Source organism: Notolabrus celidotus, chromosome 19, assembly GCF_009762535.1.
Source record: "Notolabrus celidotus isolate fNotCel1 chromosome 19, fNotCel1.pri, whole genome shotgun sequence".
Lineage (NCBI taxonomy): Eukaryota > Metazoa > Chordata > Actinopteri > Labriformes > Labridae > Notolabrus > Notolabrus celidotus.
The window spans coordinates 5,406,866-5,432,958 of NC_048290.1; the positions used below are offsets into that span (position 1 = coordinate 5,406,866).

A 26,093-nucleotide genomic window follows, 5' to 3' on the forward strand; every position below is an offset into this window, starting at 1 on the left:
GTCCCCTCTGACCCGATGAGGTGCTTTGCTCAGGACTGTAGTCCGGATCAGAGTCTAAAAAGCTCTCACCACGGGGGCTCTGACAAGCAGAAGAATGAATGACATTTAGTAAGTCCTACAGAAATGTAGATGTACTGTAGCGTCCGTCCGGACGCTGTAGGGATGACGAGCCGATTCGTGAACACGTTGAGTTTTAATAACCGGTCACTGTCGGCCGTGATCACGCCAACCAACAAAACAACAATCAATGTTTGAATGAATGAAGAACTTCTCCTCTTGTCTCTCCTCTCTCCCGCTCACACACTCTACACCTCTCCTGATGCCTTCACTAACCGTCAACACTGTAGGAATTAAGAACATCTACACTGAACAGGTTTAACAAACAGTAGAGCTGTTACAGTATTATATATGTGTTATAACTTTTCTCCTGATATCGTGTCACTGATACAACTGGATAATGCTAGCATGACAGCTGTGAGTACTAACAGCAGCCATGTTTGTTTGTGTTTTTAACTTTCACTATGATAATGTTTTGGTGAGGACCGGTTTTTAATCAGTCACCATCATATGGTCGCAAGTCAGCGGCGCTCGTGCATGTGAGCAGGGGGGGCGTCGTTTTGGAGGAGCTCCGAGGGAGGAGGGGAGGGGTTAGACGGAGTCATGAGGAAAAGCTACATTCAAATTCATGCTAGTTTTCCGAGACTGCCAACCCCAGCTTTAATCTACAATGTTAAAAACCATTGAATGAGAAGGTGTGTCCAAACTTTTGACTGGTAGTGTATGTTATTTTGTCTCACAAACAGTCATGGTGTTTATTTTACAATGGTAGCACACAGAAAAGTTGAAAATCTTTTATATTTTAAAGGCTGAAGAGCAATTTTTTTGGCCATTTTTGTCCTTGAAAAACAAAAGGAGTAATTACAAAAAACATTTCTGATCTGTTATTTTCACCACTCCGCTGCTAAATGTATCATTTTAGCTTGATTTCCACTATTACCACACACATGACAGTATTGCAGTTAACCAAAAGGTAAATATTAGATAAATATATGTAATTTTTCCAACTTTATTTATATAAGATTTTAAACATTTAAGACAGACAGTGTGATATACAACATAAGGAGTGAAAATATAGAATAAACATCAATTGTCACATCTGAATGTCACTTCCCTTCCCCAACCACGACCTATTACAAGGCCAATCAACAACTACAAAACTAATAATAAAATAATAATATAAGATGAATATTTTTAACATAATCCCATTTATCTTGTCTGAATCTGGAGCTTTTGTCTCAAAGCTTCATCAGCAGCGGATCTCTTAACACACCACATCTCGTGCATCGTCTTCCCTTTCTATTTCAGTGCATACTTTCCCCTTCGTTTAACGCTCCCCTCCAAGCTGCAACACAGTCGTCTGAGTACTAATGAGGGAAATGACTTTATTCACCTTGGCGGCTCTTTGTCTTTTTCCTGTTTGTGACCTTGACACAGTCTCATCCTCCCCCCCCCTTCCTCTTCCTCCTCCTCCTCGTCTTATCCCCCCCCCCTCTGGCTTTTCCATTTCTATTTTTTTTTTTTAGTCTGTTCTGTATCTGTCATCTCAAAGGAATGCCGACACTGGAAGGGTTTCCATGGCAACACGTTTCAGACAGCGTCAGTGTGTTGGTGCTGCGCCGCTGTAATCTGCTTCCCAGACTGCGTTTTACTGAGAAGGACACTGAAGTCTGCAGCGTATTGTGAACATGCATACTAACCATCAGTGGAGCAGCCGGTATTAAGACACAGAACGTGTATGCATGTGTGTGCGTGCGCATGTGTGTGTGTGTGTGTGTCTGGGTGTGTGTGAGAGACTGCTTGCCAACCATTTGAAGGTTATTGGAGCAGAAGTGGATGAATCTCATTGTAGATTATGGATGAACACATTTTTACTGCTCACGCAAAACTGGAACGCGATCCTTTGTAAAAGCTACCTCAGTTTATCAAGTCACATATCTATATCCGTACACACACCATCCATATATGCATTTCTTATTGTCATAATTGCCCTCACAGTCATTGATATGCAAAACTTAATGTAGTCCATTTATATGGTATGTATTTATACATAGTTATGTGTAATAAGAATGCATGTTATGATCCAAACGAGGTCTCCTTTAATTGTCTTACATACTCATACATATTCATAAATGTTGCAAACATGCAGCAATTATTCCCTGCAACCATTTCTCTATCGCTCTGCAGATATCTGCAGTGATGTATCTCATCAGAATCCTACACGCCATGTTTGCTTGTACAAAAAAGTAATATATCATAGATTTTTTTAATCATTGCCCCATCTCTATCACTTTAAAACTAAATCAATTATTAATACATTGCAGGATAAACCCACAATGAAATCTCTTCCTCTTCCACACCCTCGTCTGTAGATTCAAACTGAACTGCCTCAAGGTTTGGTGGAGGAGAGGAGCAAAACATTCAAACAAATCCAAAACATTAATATTCAGTCAGGAAGCTGAAGGAGCTGAAGTATGCAAGTAGTCTTGGTTAGAACAACTAACTGTATATAAAGATATAAATATGGATGAGGCGTCTCCACCTCCTTATTTTTGTACAAAAGCGAAGCCAAAATACCCCAATAGTGGGCGCTGACATCTTGCTCCGGTTACTTTAATCATAGATACGATTGGCTGTTGGAGCTGAGCTTTTCACGCTTCTTTAAACAAATCATAACACACATTATACTTGACATAGTGTTGTAGTCAAGACCACATTAACTCAGAACAAGACATGTCTGAGACCAGAGTGCACCGAGACCAAGACAAGACCAAGACATTTAGGGATCGAGACCAAGTTAAGACCAAGACCAAGGCAGGGCAAGACCAAGATAAGACCAAGACCATATATATCAATGAAGAATCATTATGAGAGTTAACAAAATAAAAGACTTCTGTTAATTTTATTTAAGTTTGCTTTAAATACTATTAACAGCAACAAACAAGGTTTTTGGTTTTGTCTCAGTGTGCCTCCAGAGTTTGTTATTGAATGTGTATTTATTGCTCAATTAAACGACTTAGCAGTCATCTCTGGACACAGGCACACACAGTCTCTCCTCCTGTTGTCCGTCCCAATTCATTTACGCGTGCAGGGGCGTGTCACTCACCATAGCACTGTGAAAGTCGCGTCCGTAACAGGTGAGGAAAAAATTAATGAATTGAGAAAGGGTGGTTCTCTCTTATCACAGTAATGACAGGGACACAGATAGCATCAGTGGTGGTCTGGACCGGTCTTGATATAAAATACGGAGTCCTCCCAGTCAGAGACCGAGACATGACAGAGTAAAAATGCTTTCGATTCCAAGACCTTAAATAAGCGGTCTCAAGACCAAAACCGGTCTTGAGTACTACAACACTAACTTGATAAGATAAAATATTACTTTATTGATCCCAGGGGGGGAATTTGGTTGTTGCAGCAACCCAGACATAAATACAATCAAGAAGAAGTTTCAATAAGTAAAATAAAATAAGTATAAATAAAAATAAATAAGATAGAATTAAGATATATGCACATGTTACAAATGGTTTAAATAGTGGTAATTACAGGCAGCATTAAAAATGGTTCAGTAGTGACAGGTTAACATGGTGTGATCATGGCTGGTAATGACAGATTAAGCAATATAATAAATAAATATGGATATGTAATGTGGCTGTAAGTTGTAGTAAACAGTAATAATGTAATATAACATAATATTATAACAAAGATAATTATATGATATAATGTCATCAGCAGCCAGAGAGTCGGTACAGGAGAGCAAAGATCACTGAGGTCAGTACAGAGTAGGGATTTTCTAATGCTTTTGGCTTCGCTTTCAGGGAGCTGTTATGCCATCCATCTATTTATAGTCTTCTTTCATAACCTGCTTTTGATGCCAACTTTAAGGACTCAGTAGTTGTAAGAGAAATTTATGATTCAATTACAAAATAAGTCATTTTAATGTTGCAAAATTACTGAAAAAAATGATGTGAATCTTCTGTTTCTTATTAACATCTCAGTGATTTACAAAAGGCTTTACATGTGAATATTTTTCAAGTTAAAGCTTTTAAAACATTCTCATTTTCTGATACTTTGCATCATTTTGATTCAATTGAAATGCTTTTTTTATATTGTGGTATATTTCCAGACAAAAATCTGTCTAGACACGTTTAAGCACACCACCTCCAGGGGTAGGATGGCTTACTCGAAGCTGTCTCTGCGTCTAGACGGGTTTAATCCACTGGACAACGTGAACTGCCAAAGGATGTTTCAACATCGTTGTCCATCGTTCAGTCCTCCTCCTTGAATCTGCACCGCCTCATTTCTGCAAATCAAATCAGAGCACTCTGAACACTCCTCAGTGATAGAAATGTAGCAGTACTTGCCTTGTGAAATTAGAAAAGAGCTCCAACATAACTGCAATGTGGAGCTTGTTTGCTCTTCTCAGCTTTATTGCCCGGTTTAGATCATTGCTTTGAGAAGCAATCAAATTTTACAGGGTAGCTACTTTTCTTTTGATCATTACATTGAACAGAAACGCTCCTGACGCTTCTTACTGCCTGAGACTTAACAGGGTTGTAAATCTCATCCTCTGTTGCTTGTCTCTCTCTTTCCTGTCCCTCAGGGAGCGTTTGGAGCCCTGCAGAAGATCTGCGAGGACTCAGCTGAGATCCTGGACAGCGACATGCTGGATCGACCTCTCAACATCATGATCCCCAAGTTTTTACAGTTCTTCAAGCACAGCAGTCCTAAGATCAGGTACCAAGGTTGCTCCCAATCATGAATACATATAAATAAAAGTACTTTTTAAAAAAAAAAAGGACATTTAGAATCAAATAAAAGTGTATTTACGTATTTATAATTAATGTTCATGTGGCTGCAACTTCCTGATGATATTAAAATAAGCTCCAACATTTTTTCTGTATTGCAGAAATTTGAACCTATTCAATCTTATACTGAAAAGTAGGCCATTTACATTAAAGCCCCGCCTCCCCTTTTCTATTATTAAAGCCTGTATCTGGAGCATATCTTAAATCATAAATAACCAGTGAGTATGTTATGTCGCGCACATACATCTACACGATACATTGAGATACTCTGATTTTAATAATTGTACAGTTAAAGTTAGAGTTTTTGTAAAGCAGTTTAACAAAGACGACAAAGATCATATGTGTGTGCGTGGGTTTTAAGCGTCCGTGTTTGTGTTCCAGGTCACATGCCATCGCCTGTGTCAATCAGTTCATCATCAGCAGGACTCAGGCCCTCATGCTGCACATCGACCCTTTCATCGAGGCAAGTCTGCACTTAGTCTGACACAGAATGACACAACACAGACTCATGTACTATCTGTGGGATGGACTGTCTATCCCCATTAAGAAAAACCCTCCTCAGGTCATTATCTCTCACTTCAGTACAGCTAGTTACTGCACTGACAGTTTGTGGATGGTTTACTTCAAAGCTTCTCTTTGTTTAGCTCCATGAGTCCTGGATAAACTCTAAACGTACATGTCTGATTGAGTTTTGATGTGATGTTGACCTATCAGAGTCAAGTATTAAACACAGCCTGACACTGTAAATATGTACTGACTCTGCCTCACAGTATTTATTACTAACCACACATTGTACTCTGTTTTCTATATGATTCTTTTTTTACACAAACCTACAAAATATAAATGTAAACAATTAAAGCAAGTGATGTTTTTTGTATGAGAAACACAATAAGTGAATGAAAGAAAAAACAACCAGTGCTAATGGATGATAATAATTTAAAATAAAATATAAATGAATAGAAAGGAAAATAGAAAATAGTAAAACTACAATAAGATAAATAGATTAATATTTAAAAAATAAATTAATGCAAAAGGTAAAAAAGCAATATGAATAACAATAAAAAATAAGAATAATATAATTTGTATTTATTTTTTATTTTTTTATTGTTATTCATATTGTTTTTTTACCTTTTGCATTAATTTATTTTTATTAAATTAATTTAATAAATAACAATAATAATAATAATAATAATAATAATAATAATAATAGTAATTATAATTCCAAAAACATGAGAAATAAAATTTAAAAAACACCATGTTTTAATCTACAAGGAGAACAGCAGAACATGTTGAATATAGGTGTCGTGTTATAGAAAGGATTCAAAGCCTCAAAGGGTCAAATAAAGAAATAGTCGATGGAAAAATCTCAAAATCTGCAACCAGCTTAATTGAGGTGTGTCCTTGAACTGCAGGGTTTTTATAAGGTCAAAGAAAGGCCGCCATATTTAAAAAAAAATAGCTTGTGGATCCGTGGAGAGTATGTTTGATCTTTTTGAGTCTGCTAAGATAAAGAGCATCCCTGACCCAACCCTCATATGATGGAGGAGGCTGTAAAAACAGTTTTGGTTCTATATGATTTTGATCACTTCCTGCAGCACGAGATGTTTGCACTTTGCAGAGCAGACACTTGACTCTGCCTTCTCTCTCCTCTTTAGAACCTCTTTGCACTGGCGACAGACGAGGAACCAGAAGTGAGGAAGAATGTGTGCAGAGCCCTCGTCATGCTGCTGGAAGTTCGGCTGGACCGCCTGCTGCCGCACATGCACAACATCATCGAGGTTTGTGACAAAGTCTTAGTTACATTCAGGTCTAATGGGAATCTAAGTATAATAATATTTAATGAGTTAATCCATCTGAGGATTTTTCCCATGTTCTTGAAGCTCAATAAAGTTGATCCTCTGTGCCGTAGACCCCCTATATATTAACAAACTTGTAAGGCTTATTTTTGCCTCTCATGTACCAGTAAAGAAAGTAACAGAAACAGTTTATATACATTAACTCCTTAATTCTTATAACTCTTGCTTGTTTGCAATGCTCGTCCCTGAATGGGCCTTAAAGATACAGAAACATCAACATCAACAAATAACAATACAGCATATGAAATACATCACAATAAAACAACATAGAACAGAAACTGCAAGATCATACATCACTACAAAAATCTTCCCCCTCTTATTCTTTTAAAGACAGATCTTGCCATTTGTGTCTAGCTTAATTCCTGCATTAGCATTTTATTATTGAGTAATCAGTTTTTAATAATTAGAAGTATATATGATTAAGATGACTCCCTATATCTTCTCAGTACATGCTGCAGAGGACTCAGGACCAGGATGAAAACGTGGCCTTGGAGGCCTGTGAGTTCTGGCTTACTCTGGCGGAGCAGCCGGTGTGTAAGGAGGTGCTGTGTGGACACCTCTCCCAGTAAGAACACACACACACACACACGCAAACACACACTTAGAGCATACAATACACTGAATGGTACTCCAGCTGTTGATTCATAGCAACCTTGGCCAAGAGTCGTTGAAGACCTTGTACTTTAGCATAATATTTCCCTCCCTCACCTTAGGACGTCTGATTAAGAACCCTGGCCGTTGACCTCAGCTGTAACATCTGTCACCAGACTGTCACATTACACTGCGCCCGCAGCAGGAGTCACATGTGAGTGATTGCTGCTGGGGCTCAACCTCTCCTTGCCCTTTGTTCTCATCATTCTTCCTCTGGCTTCCTCTCCAGGCTCACTCCGGTGCTTGTCAACGGGATGAAGTACTCTGAGATTGACATTATCCTGCTCAAGGTCAGTTTATATAGCTTAATATTTGGACTTGAGGGGAAGGGGACAGATTGCCCCATGACTCAGGGTGACATGTGGTTCAATGAAGTTGTTCATGTGACTGTTGTGTCAAATTACATGAGAGTTGAATGTGTTTAAAAGAACATGGAAACCCCAACCTGCAGGGCTATTTGTCTCAGTACTAGACAAATATTTGAACAGAGGCCACATTGACCTGACAAGTTCAGATATGAGTCTTCTTTAAAGAGAGTACAGTCCTAAAATTAGGACTGCATTGATTATAATTTGTAAAAAATAGCTGCCAGGAAGAAAGATTTCTGGAAACAAGAGGTGATGCTTATTTTAAGCAACTTAAGAACATTTAGTTCCCTGCATTTGGCAGACATTTTTACTCATTACAATCAATAAAGTCCATATTTTTGATTTTTAATATCACGAAATAAGATTTATAACAGGAGCTGTCAGGTTGGTGTGGCTTTTATGGACGAGCCTCCATTTTTTATATCCCACCCTGAGGTGGCCCTGTGGGGCGAACAACTATCCACATAAACAACCCGTATGAAATCATAACAAGCACCTTAAACAATCTAACCATATGATTTATTTTAAACACACAAGTAATAAGATAAATGAACAAAGAACAATTAAGGCTACATTATCAAAACACAAGAACCCCCAGGTGGAGAGGCAACAGAGCAGCAGTCCCTGACCCAAATGCCTCTCCTTACTGCAGGTGGCACTTGGGATTTTAAAGACAGAGGACCAGGTGACCCAAATTGGTGATGATTTCACCTGAGTGTAGAGAAATAAAGGACAACTCAATAAAACATGCAGCCAAAAAACATAATAGTGAGATATTTTGACTTGACATCAAACAAATATGCTCAGTTCTGATCTTACAACCCAATCCTAAGAGCAATCTCACAGCTGTTACTCATCACTTGATCCCCATTGGTAGCTTGGTTAGTGAGTGCATTTCAACAGCCACAGTTTTTGAGTGTTTGATATCAACACAGCAATATGTTGTTGTCCTGACTCATGTAATACAACTATCATGTTACTGCTAAATATACCTAAGGAGACTCTGAACATGATTTGCATTTTTACCATTCCAAGCAAATTTTAGAGAGTTGTACTCAAACATTGCAGAAGTAAGTAATTTAATGCCAATGCTACGTTTGAAATAACCTGCTTCTATCATTTATCTTCCAACCTCTCGTGTCTGTCATCAGGGAGACACTGAGGAAGATGAGGCCATTCCTGACAACGAGCAGGACATCAGACCGCGCTTCCATCGCTCCCGCACGGTCGCCCAGCAGCATGAGGGCGACGGCATCGAGGACGATGATGACGATGACGATGAACTGGATGATGATGACACCATTTCAGATTGGAACCTGCGTGAGTTCAGTGCTTGTGTTAATGGACACGTCTAGGTCCTCTGTTTCATTATGAAGTGTTTAACCATAATAAGATCTAAGGAGGCACACAGTGTGTTGACGACTTGTCTTGTGTGTGTGTGTGTGTGTGTGTGTACTGTGATGTTTGTCTGCACACTTCTGCGTGTGTTTGTTTGTCTCTCTGCTTCCTCCTAATATAGGAAAGTGTTCGGCTGCAGCGCTGGACGTGTTGGCGAATGTGTTTAGAGACGATCTGTTGCTGCACATCCTGCCGCTCCTCAAAGAGCTGCTCTTCCATCCAGAGTGGGTGGTGAAAGAGTCCGGCATACTGGTGCTGGGGGCCATAGCTGAAGGTACGGAGTGAGCCTGATGACATTTTTTAAATCTTTTAAACATTTCTTGTGCAGCCTTAATAGATTGCAAATGACAAAAAACACTGCTGTTCCTTTTGTCTCCAGGCTGTATGCAAGGCATGATCCCATACCTGCCGGAGCTCATCCCCCATCTCGTCCAGTGTTTGTCTGATAAAAAGGCTCTGGTGCGCTCCATCACCTGCTGGACTCTGAGCCGCTATGCACACTGGGTTGTCAGCCAGCCCCCAGACACATACCTAAAGCCTCTGATGACGGAGCTTCTCAAACGTATCCTGGACAGCAACAAGCGGGTGCAGGAGGCTGCTTGCAGGTGAGCACGAGCACTGATTTTACAGCACAACTCTGCATTTTGATCCCAGTTTTCCTTCCAGTTGCATCCACATTTCTTGACGTTGCACCTTCTTTTTAATTCTCTGCAAACCCCCAGTGCCTTTGCCACTTTGGAGGAGGAGGCGTGCACAGAGCTGGTGCCCTACCTGGCCTTCATCCTGGACACACTCGTGTTCGCTTTCAGCAAGTACCAGCACAAAAACCTGCTCATTCTGTACGACGCCATAGGAACACTGGCCGACTCTGTGGGGCATCATCTCAATAAACCGGTACGCAGGACATAAACGTGGACATTTTTATGGGAATTGAATAAATGTGTGTGACGTACGGCTTCCTCTGTTAACTTTTGTTGTTCTAGTGGAGGGAAGTTTACTTTTTGATGTTGTAGTTATGAAAGATCAGGCCCAGAAGGTAAAATTAACAAACACCCAGCGCTCTTCTTTGCAGTAAAGTCTGTAATTATCACTCACTCATTAGTGGCACACTGTGTCTTTGTCATTTCTTAGGAATACATCCAGATGTTGATGCCCCCGCTGATCCAGAAATGGAACCAGCTGAAAGATGAAGACAAGGATCTCTTCCCTCTCTTAGAGGTGAGATCTCATGTTTATTTTCTGAGTCACTTCTGTCAGTCCTCCTTCTTACGTAAACAGGCCGCTGACTGTACCTGACCCCTGTCTGTCCTCCTCAGTGTCTGTCGTCTGTAGCCACTGCCCTGCAGAGCGGCTTCCTGCCATACTGTGAGCCTGTGTACCAACGCTGCGTCAACCTGGTGCAAAAGACTCTTGCTCAGGCCATGGTGGGTGTCGAAGATCCCTCATGTGTAAATATTTACTGTCTCTCTAATTACACTTTAATGTTTTCTTTATGTCTGAAAGGAGCACAAATGAGCGGCCGTGATTGACCGTAACTCCTAAACGTGGGGCTGTTGTAGATAACATCCTTGTTCTAACACATATGTAGTAACGCAATGTGCTGACCTTGCAGCAGAAAGAGAAAAGGGGTGCAGGAGAATGAGGATGTGAGTTGAAAAGAGAGAGAGGGAGAGGGGATATGAGGCGTCAGGAAGGTGCGGTCTGACGTTACACACTCTTGTACAGTAGGTGGCAGCATGCGTCTTAAAGTTCTTTGTGATCCACCTATTCATTACCTGCATAGCACCAAACAGAAGACAGATACATTTTGCATCAAGTAGGTAAGAAAGTGAAGTATACTGCAATAAGAGGGCGAGTTTTTTCAATCGGGGGCTGTTTGAGATAAAAACAAGCTAAATGAAAGTTAGCATCTGGTGTTAGATTTGAGGCAAGTTTGTCTGAATAGGAGGGGACTCACGGCCAAATTTCACCAGATCCGTGTCCGTTCCATGTCCCATCCGTCGCCACATCGGATCTGATAGGTTTCTATTCCAGTCAATGTGTTAACTTCCACTGGATCCTCTACGTTGTGTTCCGACCTGCCGGATCAGAGACGCAGCAGGCAGCACACAGCAGATGGAGCGGTACAGGAAGTCAGGCACCAAAACCAAATGAAAACATCCGCTTAATTTTCAGAATAAAACACTCTGTGTTATCAACAGATCGTTTGTAACTTAACTATGAAAACAAAATGTTGTTGTTTTTTTTTAAACTTAGTTTTTATTTTTTGCTGTAGGCAACTTAAACATTAATTTACACATCTTTACTGTATCTGTTGCTATATGGTTTCATAGAATATAATATCAATCAATCAATCAATCAATCTTTATTTGTATAGCGCCAAATCACAACAAACGTTATCTCAAGACGCTTTTACAAACATAGGAGGTCTAGACCACTCTATGTGAAATTATGAACAGAGACCCAACTTCAAGACAGGGTAAGACTCAGTCTGACCCCACCTTAATCCATCATGAGCATTGCACATCGCAGTATTTAGCAAGTTAGAGTGGTGAGGAAAAACTTCCTTTTAACAGGCAGAAACCTCAGGCAGAACCAGACTCATGTTAGACAGCCATCATGCCTCGACCGAGGGTCTGGAAAGACAGATAGAGGGGAGTAAGAGAGAGAAGTGATAGTGATGAGACGAGTCGTAGAAGCTGTTGCCGCTGAAGTCCAGATCGTCCGCAGCAGGAGGACGTCTACGTCAGCTCAGAGGAATCTACGAGACAATGGAGCTCAGGGACTCCAGAAAGGTCTATGGTTAGTAACTTTAGTGGGACAGGCAGAGTTAAAGTAAGTGATGAGGGGGTTGGGGGGAAGGGGGTGAACTAGGATCCCAGTGTGTCAGTGCGCCAGTTCCCCCGGCAGTCTAGGCCTATAGCAGCATGACAAAAGCTGGTCCAAGCCTGATCCAGCTCTAACTACAAGCTTTATCAAAAAGGAAAGTTTTAAGCCTACTCTTAAAAGTGGAGAGGGTGTCTGCCTCCCGGACCCTGACTGGTAGATGATTCCAAAGGAGAGGGGCCTGATAACTGAAGGTTCTACCTCCCATACTACTTTTAGAGATTTTAGGTACAACTAGCAAGCCTGCATGTTTGGAGCGTAGAGTTCTAGAGGGGTAATAGGGCACTATGAGCTCTTTAAGATACGAGGGTGCCTGATTTTTAAGGGCTTTGTAGGTTAAAAGAAGGATTTTAAATTCTATTCTACATTTTATTGGGAGCCAGTGTAGAGAAGCTAACACTGGAGAAATGTGCTCCCTTTTCCTAGTTTTAGTCAATACTCGAGCTGCGGCGTTTTGAACTAGCTGAAGAATCTTTAGAGACTTATTGGGGCAGCCTGATAAGAGGGAGTATAACAATAAACAAAACACAAAAGACATACATTTAAATGAATGAGTTAATAAAGAAGAGTAAATAATACATATATATATATATATATATATATATATATATAGAGAGAGAGAGAGAGAGAGAGAGAGAGATAATAGAAAAAGGAAGGAAGAGAAAAATACAAATAAAAAGAAGTGAATAAATGAAAGAAACTACAAAGAGCACTTTACTTCAACAAAATCAAGGCAGGGCTCCACCTTCCAGCAAACACATCCCTCTGCAGTCTCACAGAGTATGTTATCTTTTCCATCAGATGTATTTCAGAAACTTTATAAATCCATAAAATGAGTGACGGTGGACAAAATGTCATTTTGAGCGAAGGCAGGCCTGGAGTCAACAGGTCAGAGGACCAGAAAGACAAAATGGATAAAGAGGCGAGGAGGATAATCGTTAATTCAGTGATTAACCCTTGAGAACCTCCGTCACTTGCCTCCAGCTGTCCGGCGGTCCTGCTCCGTGCTGCCTTCCGAAAACCTCACCGGTGGGTGCTGACGGACGAGAGAGCACGGAGCCGGACTGCAGCGGATCGGAGATGGACCGGACACGGATCTGGTGGAAGTCCCTTGTTAGTCTTGAATCAGCCAGAGCAAATAATATTAAGTCTGCAAGTTATTTTGGTTCCTTATCCTGGTTATTTATGTTAAATAATTCAACGCTTTTCCTGTTTCGTTGTCCCTTCCTCTTCTAGCTCCATCAGTCCCAGCCAGACCAGTATGAGTCTCCTGACAAAGACTTTATGATTGTTGCGTTGGATCTTCTCAGTGGACTGGCCGAGGGTTTGGGAGGCACCATTGAGCAGCTGGTTGCTCGCAGCAACATCCTCACTCTCATGTACCAGTGCATGCAGGTAAGTGTTCAACCTGTCACATATCTGATGAACTGATGAAGTCGTTATCGTTTGTTCACCTTTTGTTGTGTTCTGTAACGGTTCAGGACAAAATGCCAGAGGTGCGTCAGAGCTCCTTCGCTCTGCTGGGGGATCTGACCAAAGCTTGTTTCCAACACGTGAAACCTTGCATCGGTATGTGGTGTAACGTTGAATCTAACAAACACTGTTTTGGAATATGTTGTTCGCCAGATGCTAAGGTGTCTTGCTTTCTTCTTGCAGCTGATTTTATGCCCATACTGGGTACAAATTTAAACCCAGAGTTAATATCAGTGTGCAACAATGCAACATGGGCAATCGGAGAGATTTCTATACAAATGGGTGAGTTTTTTTCTTTCCACTGATATGAGCTTCATGTCCCTGCTTATATTTAAGATGTTCCAATACCAGCACCAGAAATGATTCCAAGCTGAGCATGCTTAACCTGATTTTTGGCCCATAAACCAGATTCTGCACTCAGATTCAGATCCAGCGAACTTCTTTAATCCCAGAGTGCAATTTGGTTTGCAGTATACCAGCTTGTCAATAAACAACACAAACACTAACAAACAAACAAACAACAGTCAACATGCCAGTGACGACAACAGTGCAAGATGGGGCTTGTCACAAAGGGTAAAAGAAAAAATTAAAATGGACTAAAATAACTTTAAAAAAAACACACAGTTGCAAGGAATGAATACTAAGAAACACCTTATTATACCTTATTTGACAGTTTGTGACAAACATGACACAAACCAGAAATATATATGCAGACAAGAGTAAAAGAGAAAAGAAAAAAGAAAGCAAAAAAAAAGCAAGAAAAAAAAAAAAAAAAAGGGAAAGGTGCCACAATGTGAATTTATCCATGGATTACCAAACCATGCCAGGGGTATCTAGATTGAAGAGTTGATCCAACTCTTGTTCAAATATAAATGAAAAAACATGGAAGCACGAAGAAATCATGATGGAGGGGCTATTGCTCAGCTTATTGTCAGAGGAAATCACTAGGAACCCTTGTATTCACACCTTCAGAATTACAAAATGTTGGCCCACTAGATCTCATCAGGTAGGGGTGAACGGGGTTGGTTGTCACACTTTTTACTGTTTTGATGATTGCTCATCACCGAGAAAAAAAAAAAGAAACACCTTATAAATACACAACTTCACATCTGTTAAAAACTGCTATCAGCATTTAGAAGTCTTGTGGCAGATTGAATAAAATAATTTGAGTATCTGTCTGTTTTTTTGTGAGGAGCGAGATAGCGCCGCCCTGAGGGCATTAAAGAGAACTCCTTGGCTAGGATGTGTCCAGGTTGGCCTATTATCCCTCTGGCTTTATTGGTGACCCGGTTCCTCCAAAGGAAGCCCAGATCCTGCTGCTGTACACCAATCATTTTGGAGCAGACTTTAACAATACAGTTCAGACTGTTCTTGACTTTCAAAGAGAGACTATGAAACCAGAAGATAAAAGAAAAGGTTAAAAGACTTTCAATAAAAGAGTGATAAAAACTGGATCAAATGTTCTCTGAGACTCTAAAAGAATTAAGATAGTACTGTTTCTTTGCCCGCTCCAAAACAGTAACCCAAACAGCAAGCTGCATCATTCTGAAGGATTTTAACAGAAGCTGAATTATCCTGAGTTTCCCGAAATAACAACATCATGAGACTGATTTGCAACTAGTTCAAATGCTAATTTTGTCATGTCTGTCAAGTCAAGTCAAGCTTTATTTATAAAGCACATTTAAAAACAACCTCAGTTGACCAAAGTGCTGTACAGTTATTAAGATACAGTAGTTGTTGTCCTGTCCTCAAGAGGAGAAGAAAACTACTTTGAAAACGTTGGTAGAACGGAGGTCAGATTTTCTGACGCATTCCAGGAAGTTGTGAAATCTAAACGCTCATTTGGTTTCACAACACAGCATCCGGCAGATTTGTTGCTGAAGTTGCAAGTTTTGATCTGGGAACAGATCATTAGATGCACTGTGGAGCCCGATAGCTGTTTAAACGAAGATACAAATCGTCATCAGATTACCACTGAAGAGAGCAGGGATGTTAATATCGCAGATTGGGTCTGCCTGCTTTTGCTCTCTATCAGATTCAGAATCAGAAATACTTTATTAATCCTGGGGAGGGAAATTAGGTCATTACAGAGCTCTTATAAAAAGAATGTAAGAAAGTCAAAATATTATTAGAAGAAGGAATAAAATAAGATATAAATAGAAATAAAGTCAAATAAGATAAATTAAAATAAAGTACATTAAAATAAAATAGAATAGAATAAAATAAAATAACAATAATAAAGTACATACAGAAGCGCAGAATAGATAGAATTAGCTATGTACTAATGCGCTGGGATTGAAGGAGATGTATATACAAGGATGTTTACATGGTAAGAATATTGCACTATGAATGTCTTCTTTTGCTCTCTATACAGGCTGTTTGTCCTGCTTCCATCAAAGCCTAATATGTGATAGGTTAATACTATTTGAACCACAAAACTAGAACACCTCTCGTTCCAAAGTCCAATCCTGACTGAGAGCACATGCTCTGATTTTTTTTAGTCCAACCTGCAAATAGAGGCTAGACATGAAATGGAAATGGTATTGGAACATCTGTCGTTTACACTCTATATTTAGACAAAATTACAGTCCACCGATTTCATTTTTCCCTCTGTCTACACCCTCAGGGGCTGAAATGCAGCCGTACATCGCCATGGTGCTGCACCAGCTGGTGGAGATCATAAACAGACCAAATACCCCAAAGACTCTCCTGGAGAACACAGGTACCACTCGGTGGCAGTGCTGAGCCAGCCAGCCAGCTCGCCTGCCACACACAGGGAGGCGCTCACACACTCAGGCCCATTCAGTCAGGATCCACCACATTCATCAGGGTGCCTGTCCTGCCCCCCCCCCCCCCCCCTTTAATCTCTATCCAAGAGAAACCTCTCCCAAGTCTTGAGCCTTACAAGTTTCGCTGATTTCACCAAAAGCATGTGAAATATTTCTTCTGCTGATTTGCAAACTGGCAGAGTAAATAAAGATGAAAGAAAACGAAGCCCCGGGCACGCCTGGGTGTGAAATTCTTGACGCTCTTGAATTGAGCAGGCTGTGTAAGTGCCCAGTCTTGGGATTCACTAATGTGGACTGACCGTGCACCAGAGTACAGACGCAGAACAAAATGTAGAGCACAGGCAGTAGGTGAGAGAGAGGTAGGTGAGTTCACACAGTTAGCTTTTAACACTGAAAGAAGAACGACTCATTAATGATTGAGAGAACACCTAAACTGACTAAATGTAGAGCAGCTAGCCTAGAACATGTTTAATGAAGGGTTACACTCTTGCTCTTGTTATTTGCAGATGAATTGGAAACAAAGAGTCAAAAGATGATGATAAAAAAAAAAAGGTGCATTCAAGGGCCAGGTGTAACCATCCTAAATCAAATGAAGCTAGGGACTCTGTAGATGTGTTCCTGTTTGTTTGCTGTCAGTTTATTTGTTGCTTTTATTTACTGTTCTTTAAATGTGGATGCATATCTGCCAATAGATGTTAAATGTTGTTAAGAATGGCCCACGTTTGATGCAGGATACATGAGAAGTATAACTGTGATGTTAGACCATGTTTCTTCCAGATTACTGAACTTTTCCAACTCTTTTTGCATGTTTTCAATGTAGGGATGGGCATTTCAAGCCGAAATACTATTCGACAATCATTGGCATCTATTCGACGATTATTCGAATAATCAGACCCCCACATGCACACACATGTTCCATTAACAGCCAGTTTGTGTGGCAGTCGCGTTAACCAGCAGCAGGACAAGGTGCTGCTAGTAGCGGGCACTGTCAGCGTCTTTCTTTGACGCGGCGTGGCGTGTATGTTTATATTTTACAGCCATGCTCAGTCTCTGGAAATACATGTCGTAGTGCGGGATCATAGACTGTATATATAATGGACGCCGTGGCTCCGCCTTTTCCCATTGTACGGTTTTGAAGCCAAAATATCACGTTCGAGAATGCTGCCATCTTGTGCATTTTCTGCAGCCAGAGTCTGCGCAGTAGGCAATTTGTGTATCCAGGGTAACAAGCTCCGCCCTACAGCGTACCATCCCGAGGTCCTACAGAGTTTCTCTCTACGGCAGCTGTCAATCAAAGAAAACCCCAATGTAAAACCCTGTTTTTTGGGGGGGGGGTTTAAGTTATATTTTTGGGGCTTTTTCGCCTTTATTCAATATGACAGCTGAAGAGAGACAGGAAACGTGGGGAGTAGAGTAAGGGGGAAGACATGCAGGAAATGGTCGCGGCTGGGAATCGAACTGGTGACCCCTGTGACGAGGACTGTAGCCTCTGTATGTGGGGCGCATAGACCGCTAGGCCACCAGTGCCCCAAACCATGTTTTTTAACCTCTAATAACTAATGAAAAAGACACTTTTCACAGCATATGGATGTGAGAAACATTCGAATGAAGTGTGTTTATTTTTTAAAGTTTGACCACAGACCCATTCAAATGAATGGGGGAGACAGTTTTTGACCTATACTGCAGCCAGCCACTAGGGGCAGCAGTTTTTGTGGTGGCCTCACTTCGAGCCGAGTGAGATGACGTCTATTTTATATACAGTCTATGGTCGCAAATGTTTTCTTCTTCTTTTCCTATTTAATGCAGTTAGCATTCTTCTTCTTCTGTTACTTAATGCGGTTAGCTAACAGCTTTAAGACGCTCTATTCGAAGTAACTCTTAAATTTTTACAAAGAGAACGAATAGTCCAATATACAAAAATCATTGCCCATCCCTTTAATGTAGTAATTGAAAACCAGAATTGATGCACAAGAATTAAGACGAGTCAATCCGGTCTGTCATTGAGATTTTTATGGCAGCCAGTGGTGCAAAATTCCAATTGGACAATCCACAGTCATGTGAAAGCTTATCCTGCACTGAACTGTATTCTAATGAGCATACCATCTGCTTTCTGCATGTGTCATTGGACTGTTCATAAATGCCTGTTTGTTAATGAGAATGTTGCATAGTTCTGTGTCTCTTAAACTTAGGTCCTCCCTCCTCCTCTGCTGTGCTGGATACTAGTCTCCCTCCATGTAGTTGGCTTGGAGTAATCTTGTCATTTCTTTTTTCAAAAAGACTTAAAAAAAAAAAAAAAAAAAACAACATTTCTGTTTCTTCTGAAAAAAATTAACATTTGTGAGTTTAAGGGAGAAATCTCTGGCTAGCCTGGGTCCTGTCATTGAGAACCATTGAAAATCAAGCTAATGACTTTGAATCAAATAGTCTGACCCATATGATTTCTGAAAGCAGATGCCATTGTTTGCCTTTTTTCTATGAATGTCCTGTCAATGTGTTCTCCCTTAAACGTGTTGTATGTTTTTTTTAGAGTGTCATATTTTACATTCCTCCCCTCCTGACTGACGGGGGCAGTAACAATCAACACTAGTGAAATCTTCTCTTTATTATTATCATACACAGATTCTGTTGATTTATGTCTCTGAGTTGTTTGTTTTTTCTTTATTTTTTCTCCTCCCCCCTCCTCATTGCTCATGTCTTGGTTGGCGTTTGGTGGTGTGTAACCGTGATTGCGTTACATTAGCAATAACAATTGGTCGTCTTGGTTACGTTTGTCCTCAAGAGGTGGCACCCATGCTACAGCAGTTTATAAGACCCTGGTGTGTATTATTCAATCTTTTATTTAATTCATCTTCTCTCTGCTTTCTTCTTTATCTCCTCGTCTGTCTCCTGTTGCTCCTTTTTTTCCTCCTGCTGTTGCTCTCCTCTCCTCACTTTCCTTCTCAACAACAACAACAAAAAAAAAAAGTCTTTCAGTTGTTTCTTTTTGTTTCTTATCAGTTTGTAATCATTGCCAACCATGTGACTAACCCTGTCCTCTTTTAGGTCCTACTTGTGATTTGTTTTCCTTTGCCTCAGTAGCACCTTCATGTATTACACGTTAATTTGTTTAATTTCTAGTTTTCTTCCGTCGTTGTTAATTGTCGCTAACCTAAAAGATGCATGGGATCAGATTTGTCACATGCCTTGCTGGTTCAACAACAGAGAAAGGGTGCAGTCTTTTTTTTTTTGCTGCAAAACAAACAGCATTCCCTAAATCCCTTTCTCGTTCTGTAGTCACCCAGCTGCATGTGCCTGTCCCAAAAAAAAACAACCCTGAACCTCTAGTCGATCCTTTAAAACAAGTAATGTTATAGTCAAGGTGCTATAGATGAGCTTTTGCTGAACACACTGCTCATAGACAAAAGTGAACTCAAAGTAGCTTTGTTAAAAAAATCCAAATGTTTGTTTTATTTGAATCTGTTTTGTGTGCATGCTTGACTTGTCGTGGTTATAGCTCAGGACTCTCCTCAGATAGATGAATACATAGAGCCTGATGTGTTTGAACTGATAAGGAAGAAGATAAGAAACACCTAAACATACATGTGTATTAAGGATTTACACAGTTATAATGGTAGTATGAAGTGACTAGGTTTGAACATTTCTTGCTTTAGGAGGTTTTTTTTATTCGATATGCCTGATATTAAATTTGGTCGTCACTCTCGTCAGGTGCTCCTCTCTGCGAAATATAAGAGACAACGAGGAGAAAGACTCTGCATTCAGAGGAATTTGCACTATGATCAGTGTTAACCCGGGAGGAGTAGTGCAGGTGAGGTTCACTTAAATGTTACTGTGTCGTTACTGTGTTGCTAGTTGCTCCACTAAATTAAATGTCACCTCATCTTTTCTTCTTCTGGGACAGGATTTTATATTTTTCTGTGACGCGGTGGCCTCCTGGGTAAATCCAAAAGACGACCTCAGAGACATGTTTTACAAGGTAAGACCTGCAAACACACTCACTGAATGAAATATGTCCCTGAAATGACACAGTACAGTGATTGTCATTGCTCACTCAGTAACCCATGTCTGCCCCCTAGTGGCCAAATGGAAGACATGCAGTGTCTGCTGCAAACACGCTTGTAATGCACAGAATCTATTTTGACATAACTTGGTATGAGCTCTTCTTGGTGTTTGGTTTCAGATCCTTCACGGGTTTAAGAACCAAGTGGGCGAGGAAAACTGGAGCCGCTTCTCAGATCAGTTCCCCATGCCACTGAAGGAACGGCTGGCAACCTTTTACGGGGTGTAACTGTTCCCCCAGCAGAGTGCCTCATCACTGGGGTCAGTATTTTTATATTGAATGGAATATGTTTTGATACTTTCAGCACAGCGATATATTGCAATTTCCAAGTTTAGGGCCTGTGTCCACTAACAGTGTCCATATCTTTGCACTTCTGCCTCCCACAGTAGTAACAAGAGAGTCTGTTTTATGCTCTGCAGCTTCACATGTGCATTTATTCACTGGAATTCTACAAAGAAAAGGGACTAAATGGATATAAATCATGTCCGAGCATCGGCTACAGTTAGTGTTAATTTCGTTGACGAAAATTATGAGGATAAATGTTCGTCAACGACTCATTTTTTTCATGACGAAAACAAGACTATAACGAGCTAAACTGCATCACTGATTATAAATACTCTGATTCACTTATATGATGAGACGAAAACTTTAATGGCCGACTGTTGGACATTCACAATTCATATTTTCTCTAATCTTTGAAGATAAAAGTTTTGCATTCCTATGACAGGCTGAGTTATTATTTGAGAGGCTCAGTGTTAGCTTGGTCACTACCTGCAGCAGGTGTGCTTTATGAACCCGCTCTACCCGCCTCCATCATCTGTCTCATCTTCATTGAGGATTTTTACCCCCCGGTGTTCATTAGTGACAAAGACACAACCGGGGGACGTCTGTTTAGTATTTACAATAATTATATATTAATAATAATAATACATTTTATTCAAAGGCGCCTTTCTCTGCACTCAAGGACACGTACAGATATATATATATATATACATACACAATTTACACATTAAAGGAAACAAAAATAGAAATCAAAATGAATAGAAATAATATCAAATAACAAAGTAGAAATAAAAAAAACAAAAAAACAATAAAAACAATTAAAAAAAAAAAAAAAAAAAAATGTTGAGGTTTGCTGTTTTTGCCGCTCTCACCGTAAAAAGCTCCCCGTCTACAGCTTGATTTATTCCAGTTTGGTGATACATCAGAGACATTTAGTAAGTTTTGATGAACTCCTTGTTGAAAGATGCAGATGCATTTCAGAGTGCTGTGAACTGACTGTGTCAAGTGCCCCTGCTGCTGCTGCAGGTGCATTCAGGGACCGTCATAAAAGTGCAATGCAGCACTTATTTTGTGTTCATGGCATTTTTATTTGAATCAAGAGAATCAAAATACAGTCAAAGTGGTTACATCAAGAATGTTTCCTCTTTACTTTTTAGCAGTGAGATGAAAGAGTGAAATATTGACTTTTTGAACACTTGGTAACCCTGATACCGATATCTGATCGACTATATGAATTATTTTCAAGAGGGAAAATGTTTTGGCAAAAATCAAAGACTATAATGTTTTGAGTTTCCATCGACTAAAACTATGAAGGGCTGAATATGTGAATAAGACTAACAGGCATTTTCGTCTAAAGATAAAGACTACAATAGCTGCCAAAAGTAACACTGGCTGCAGCTCAAGACCAAGAAGTTGCAGACAGGAAAAACAAGTCTGTTTAGTTTCTCCTCTGCCATTATTGTTGACAAAGCTACAACAGAGGAGTTCCACCCCTTATTGATTTTGGTTGGTCAGTGACTCAGAAGTGACATTGTTTTAAAATAGAAAGTAAACACTGACTGTGCAAAAAAAAGCTTTAAGTGGACACAGGCCCTAATGTCAGGAAAAAGGAGTAGGAGTTGATTCTTTTTAGAGCCTGTTCAGTAAAGTATGATCAGTACAGGGATGAAGGGTTGACATGGTATCACTAATCTTAATGTTACAAGGTCCAAGTGTATCTCTTCTCATGACTCCTCTCCTTGTGTTCCCACAGGTCATTCACTATGGGAGACAACATAGGGAACCTCTATTACCCAGGGAACTACGTTACCCTTTATTGGGGGGAAGGGTCTGCCTGCTGAGGGGGAGGGAAGGGGTAGCGGACCCCTCCCCAACCTGACGGACGGGGTGGGAGGGAGGTTGTAGCCGCAGTGCCCCCATGCACAGGCAAGGTGGTGGGGGGGGAGGGACAGGCAGATCAACCTTATCATGGGAGGAAAATTCATGTTATCACATCTCAGTCAGAAATATTGAACTTTTTCCCCTTTTTTTCTCTCTCTCTCTCCATTTATCCCCACAAACATGCGATTTTTCTGTTACCTGAGCTGCTGAAAAAGAAATGGAAGCAGATATGGGAAGAATGTTGCAAAACTCTGTAAAGCATTTGCTCTGATATTTTTGGCTGAAGGACGAGGTTTGCTCATATTTCAAAGTTAGGGCTGAAGCCGTTTCTTCTAATATCAGCCAGGTTAAAGGCATGTGGTAGTTCTTAATAGGTCTGGATTCTACCAGTGGAGTAGAAACCTCCTTAAAAATGGAGTTAAGTTAAAGAGATACTTTCTCTAAATAGTGGGGGGGGAGATGTAACCTGAAGGATATAATTTAAAAAATGCTGCATATCAACAAGAATAAGTACTCATTTTAAAGTTTCAGATTATTTTCAGTGATCTTATTCTTTAGCAGGGCGAAGGCTGTTAATCATGTCACTGAAGAGCACAAGACTTTCATTTAAAGAGCAGCTTCTCTGGGAGTAGGTAGCATGCTTGTATCATTGTGATAAGCTGTGGAACATTATTGATGTGTGTTGCGTTCAACAGCCGTCGTCAGCCCTGTGATAAGGTTCTTCTTTAACCTTGTACTTTTATCTATTTGCATTTTTTTCGTTTTCCTTTACCAGAGTATTACAGCCATTAGCTGTAGTGTAGCATGACTGGGGGTTTTCAAACACACACACGCACACACACACACACAGACAGAAATTTAGGACAAATCTTGGCTGTGATGTGACGTTGAGGTTCGGTTTGTTGTGGCGTGAATGTGTCCTGGTCGTTCGTCAAGCAGGCATTGCAGAAGCTTTAAAAACGCTCACAATCCTTTCTATTGTGTGAAGGAGGAATGAAGGAGAAGCACCATGATGACGCCAATCCCGTCTCAGTGATTTTTGTGACTTTTTGGCTGTCAGAACCTCGCAGTCCATCGAATGAATGTCGAACGTGTTTCTTTCTAAGTGTAGTTTTTATTTTCTCGGGTGTTTGGCTTCTTGTGCTAAAAGCATGATCTCGGGGTGACTGTATAATGTTTTTGGGTGGTTGTGTTTTTTTGTGGGGTACTTGGATGCTTTCATCTTTTGCATGTTGGTGGCCCCTCACACCCCAACATACAGTGTGAACGGGGATAACTGGGAGGGAGGGAGGGAGGGGCGCTTCAAATAAGAACTACAAATTAACCATTAATGTATTACAACACTGGGGCTTTTATAATGTCACATTCTGTCGCTGGAGTCTCCTCCCTAAACTTTGACCCCCCCCCCATAGCTGGATGTATAGTTTTTAAATACTGTGAAACTACAACAATGTTCTCGTCTCTGGTTGTGTTTTGCGCTGTTCTATTTTATAAAGTGTGTAAGTGTTTGAGTTACAAGAAGCCTGAATGTATTCCATGATGGGTTGGAGAGGTGGGAGGGTTTAGCTTGTTGGATTGTTTTGGTTTTTTTATGCCCAGCCAGTAATTTTTCCTCTGCTGGTACAGAGTAATAACTGCAGTATTTAAACCCTTTGCGATGCACATTAAATGCACTTAAAATTTTAATCGCAAGTGCATTAAATTAATGATGTAGCCAAACCCTTAAATATGAGCTTAGTGTTAACGCAGATTATGAATAATGAAGTGCTGCTAAAATGTATTTAAGTAATGCAATAACTACAGGGGTTCTAGGATTGTAAAGCAGTTTAGTGTCTTAGACAAACAGTCACATTATGGATGATACAACTGGTGTGTTAGATTTATAATAAGGAGGTGAACTAGTGAATATAGGACTTACATAATGCATCATGGAATACAGAGGCAGAAACCTGTACGTGCCACATCATTTTGTGTTTGAAGTGATTTTGTCTTGTCACATTCCAGCTGTTTGGCATGCAAAAAACGGAGTAACTGCAGCTTGATGGGGAGTGTGTGTGCGTGTGTGCGTGCAGAAAAAAGGTCCTGCTTACAGGTCTACAAAACACGCCGAGCGACCCCCACCCATTACTGTGCTGTATTTCTGACTCGACTGCTGCTATACATTGTAGTTGTGTTTCACTACTTGAATATGTGTTTCCTATGTGTTGACCTCAGGTTGTCTGTGTTCAGTGTTATTCGTTTTATTATTTTCCCCCACTGTGTATGCCTTTTTATGCATCTCCTCTCAACATCTAGAGATTGAAGTCTCGCCCATCATGTTAGGAACTGATAACCATGGGTGTTAATTGACATTAGTGTCCTTATGTGTGCAGCACTGCTTGCTGATTACAATTGCAAGACAGGGGAAGTATATAATGGTAACTCGCACATGATTGATGTGCTTTTATTGTGAAAAGTGATTGTTATAAGACTATGGTTAATATTTAGTGTTAAGTGCACATAATGCCTTGAGAGCAAATACTTTGTTGGCGTTTTGCAATAGATATACAGTACTCTGTATCTAAAGAAACACCTAATTTAAATGCAAAGAAGTAGGTCGAAAACGTTAAAAAACGTCGTTACCAAACATAATGTTTGCGAGTATAACTTTGACTTTCTATGAAGCTTTATTGAAAATTTGTATTTTATAAAGCACCCACCAATATTAAGGAATGTCTAGTCAAAGATCTCCTGTATTCTCATTTAGCCTTCAATCTTGATTAGACGATCTGCCTTCATCTTTTTTGCTAAGAAAAAGCAAAAACATCATTTTGATAGACATGGTTTGATTTTTTTTTTAATAAGCTGCTGAATTTTAAAAAAAGTAATACTTTTGGGGCCACCAAATATTTTGGATCATGCAAAGAATCTATATTGTACTGTAGTAATTTTGTAATATTTGTAAGATGATATAGTGGATGTGACTGGTTACCATTGCTTGAATCTGTACATTGTTCCAATAAATTGTTTACATTATTACAGGTCTCTGTTTTCTACTTTCTCTAAATGTTTGATCTGTGTGTTCCTGCAGATTCATAATGTATCATGCAAGTTTGATGTGTCTGTTCATGGCATAGACCTTTCCGGTTTTTGAGCTATTAAGAGGCTGAGTCAGACTCCGGTTTAGATTACAATCACATATTCTGCAGTATGTGTTTAAAAACATGTTGCAAGAAGGTTTATGATTTACATATCAGCAAAAAATTGAGCTTATGCTGGGTTGATTTGATCAGATTATAGGACTATCATAAGACTGAGGCAACCCTAGTTCTCAACTATATTAAATGTCTTAAGGGGAAGCAGAGGGAAGATACTGTAGCTTATCTTAAAAGTATTTCCTCCGTCTTATTTCTTTAGATCAAGGGTTCCCAAACTTTTCAGCCCCAAACCCCAAAATATGGCTGCCAAAGACTCGCGATCCCCACTGTTCCCCAAAGTGATTAAATTTAGCTTTATACTATGCGGCTGTGTTTCATGTGCTGTTATGAATTTACAGCTACTACTGATGCTTTTGTTATTGTTAACTAACCCTAACTCTAACCAGAACATTA

General features: G+C 40.1%; 1 protein-coding gene across 4 annotated transcripts in view; it reads left to right on the forward strand.

The window, feature by feature from the left end:
* The window catches only part of tnpo1 (transportin 1), a 40,017-nt gene extending 14,499 nt beyond the window's left edge, over window positions 1-25,518 (forward strand). For 2 of the 4 annotated variants that reach the window (XM_034710110.1, XM_034710111.1), the window contains exons 6-25: window positions 4,658-4,791; window positions 5,244-5,325; window positions 6,518-6,640; window positions 7,165-7,283; window positions 7,599-7,659; window positions 8,889-9,057; window positions 9,257-9,409; window positions 9,515-9,740; window positions 9,858-10,029; window positions 10,267-10,353; window positions 10,452-10,583; window positions 13,258-13,416; window positions 13,503-13,590; window positions 13,678-13,776; window positions 16,121-16,216; window positions 19,024-19,099; window positions 19,989-20,088; window positions 20,182-20,256; window positions 20,461-20,600; window positions 22,376-25,518. In XM_034710110.1, the coding sequence (XP_034566001.1) occupies window positions 4,658-4,791; window positions 5,244-5,325; window positions 6,518-6,640; window positions 7,165-7,283; window positions 7,599-7,659; window positions 8,889-9,057; window positions 9,257-9,409; window positions 9,515-9,740; window positions 9,858-10,029; window positions 10,267-10,353; window positions 10,452-10,583; window positions 13,258-13,416; window positions 13,503-13,590; window positions 13,678-13,776; window positions 16,121-16,216; window positions 19,024-19,099; window positions 19,989-20,088; window positions 20,182-20,256; window positions 20,461-20,568 (2,259 nt within the window). In that variant the 3' untranslated portion in view covers window positions 20,569-20,600; window positions 22,376-25,518. Of the gene's footprint in view, window positions 1-4,657; window positions 4,792-5,243; window positions 5,326-6,517; window positions 6,641-7,164; window positions 7,284-7,598; window positions 7,660-8,888; window positions 9,058-9,256; window positions 9,410-9,514; window positions 9,741-9,857; window positions 10,030-10,266; window positions 10,354-10,451; window positions 10,584-13,257; window positions 13,417-13,502; window positions 13,591-13,677; window positions 13,777-16,120; window positions 16,217-19,023; window positions 19,100-19,988; window positions 20,089-20,181; window positions 20,257-20,460; window positions 20,601-22,375 lie in introns of those variants that run through there. The other 2 variants (XM_034710112.1, XR_004634993.1) reach the window with 2 other exon arrangements.
* Window positions 25,519-26,093: the final 575 nt, after the last annotated feature.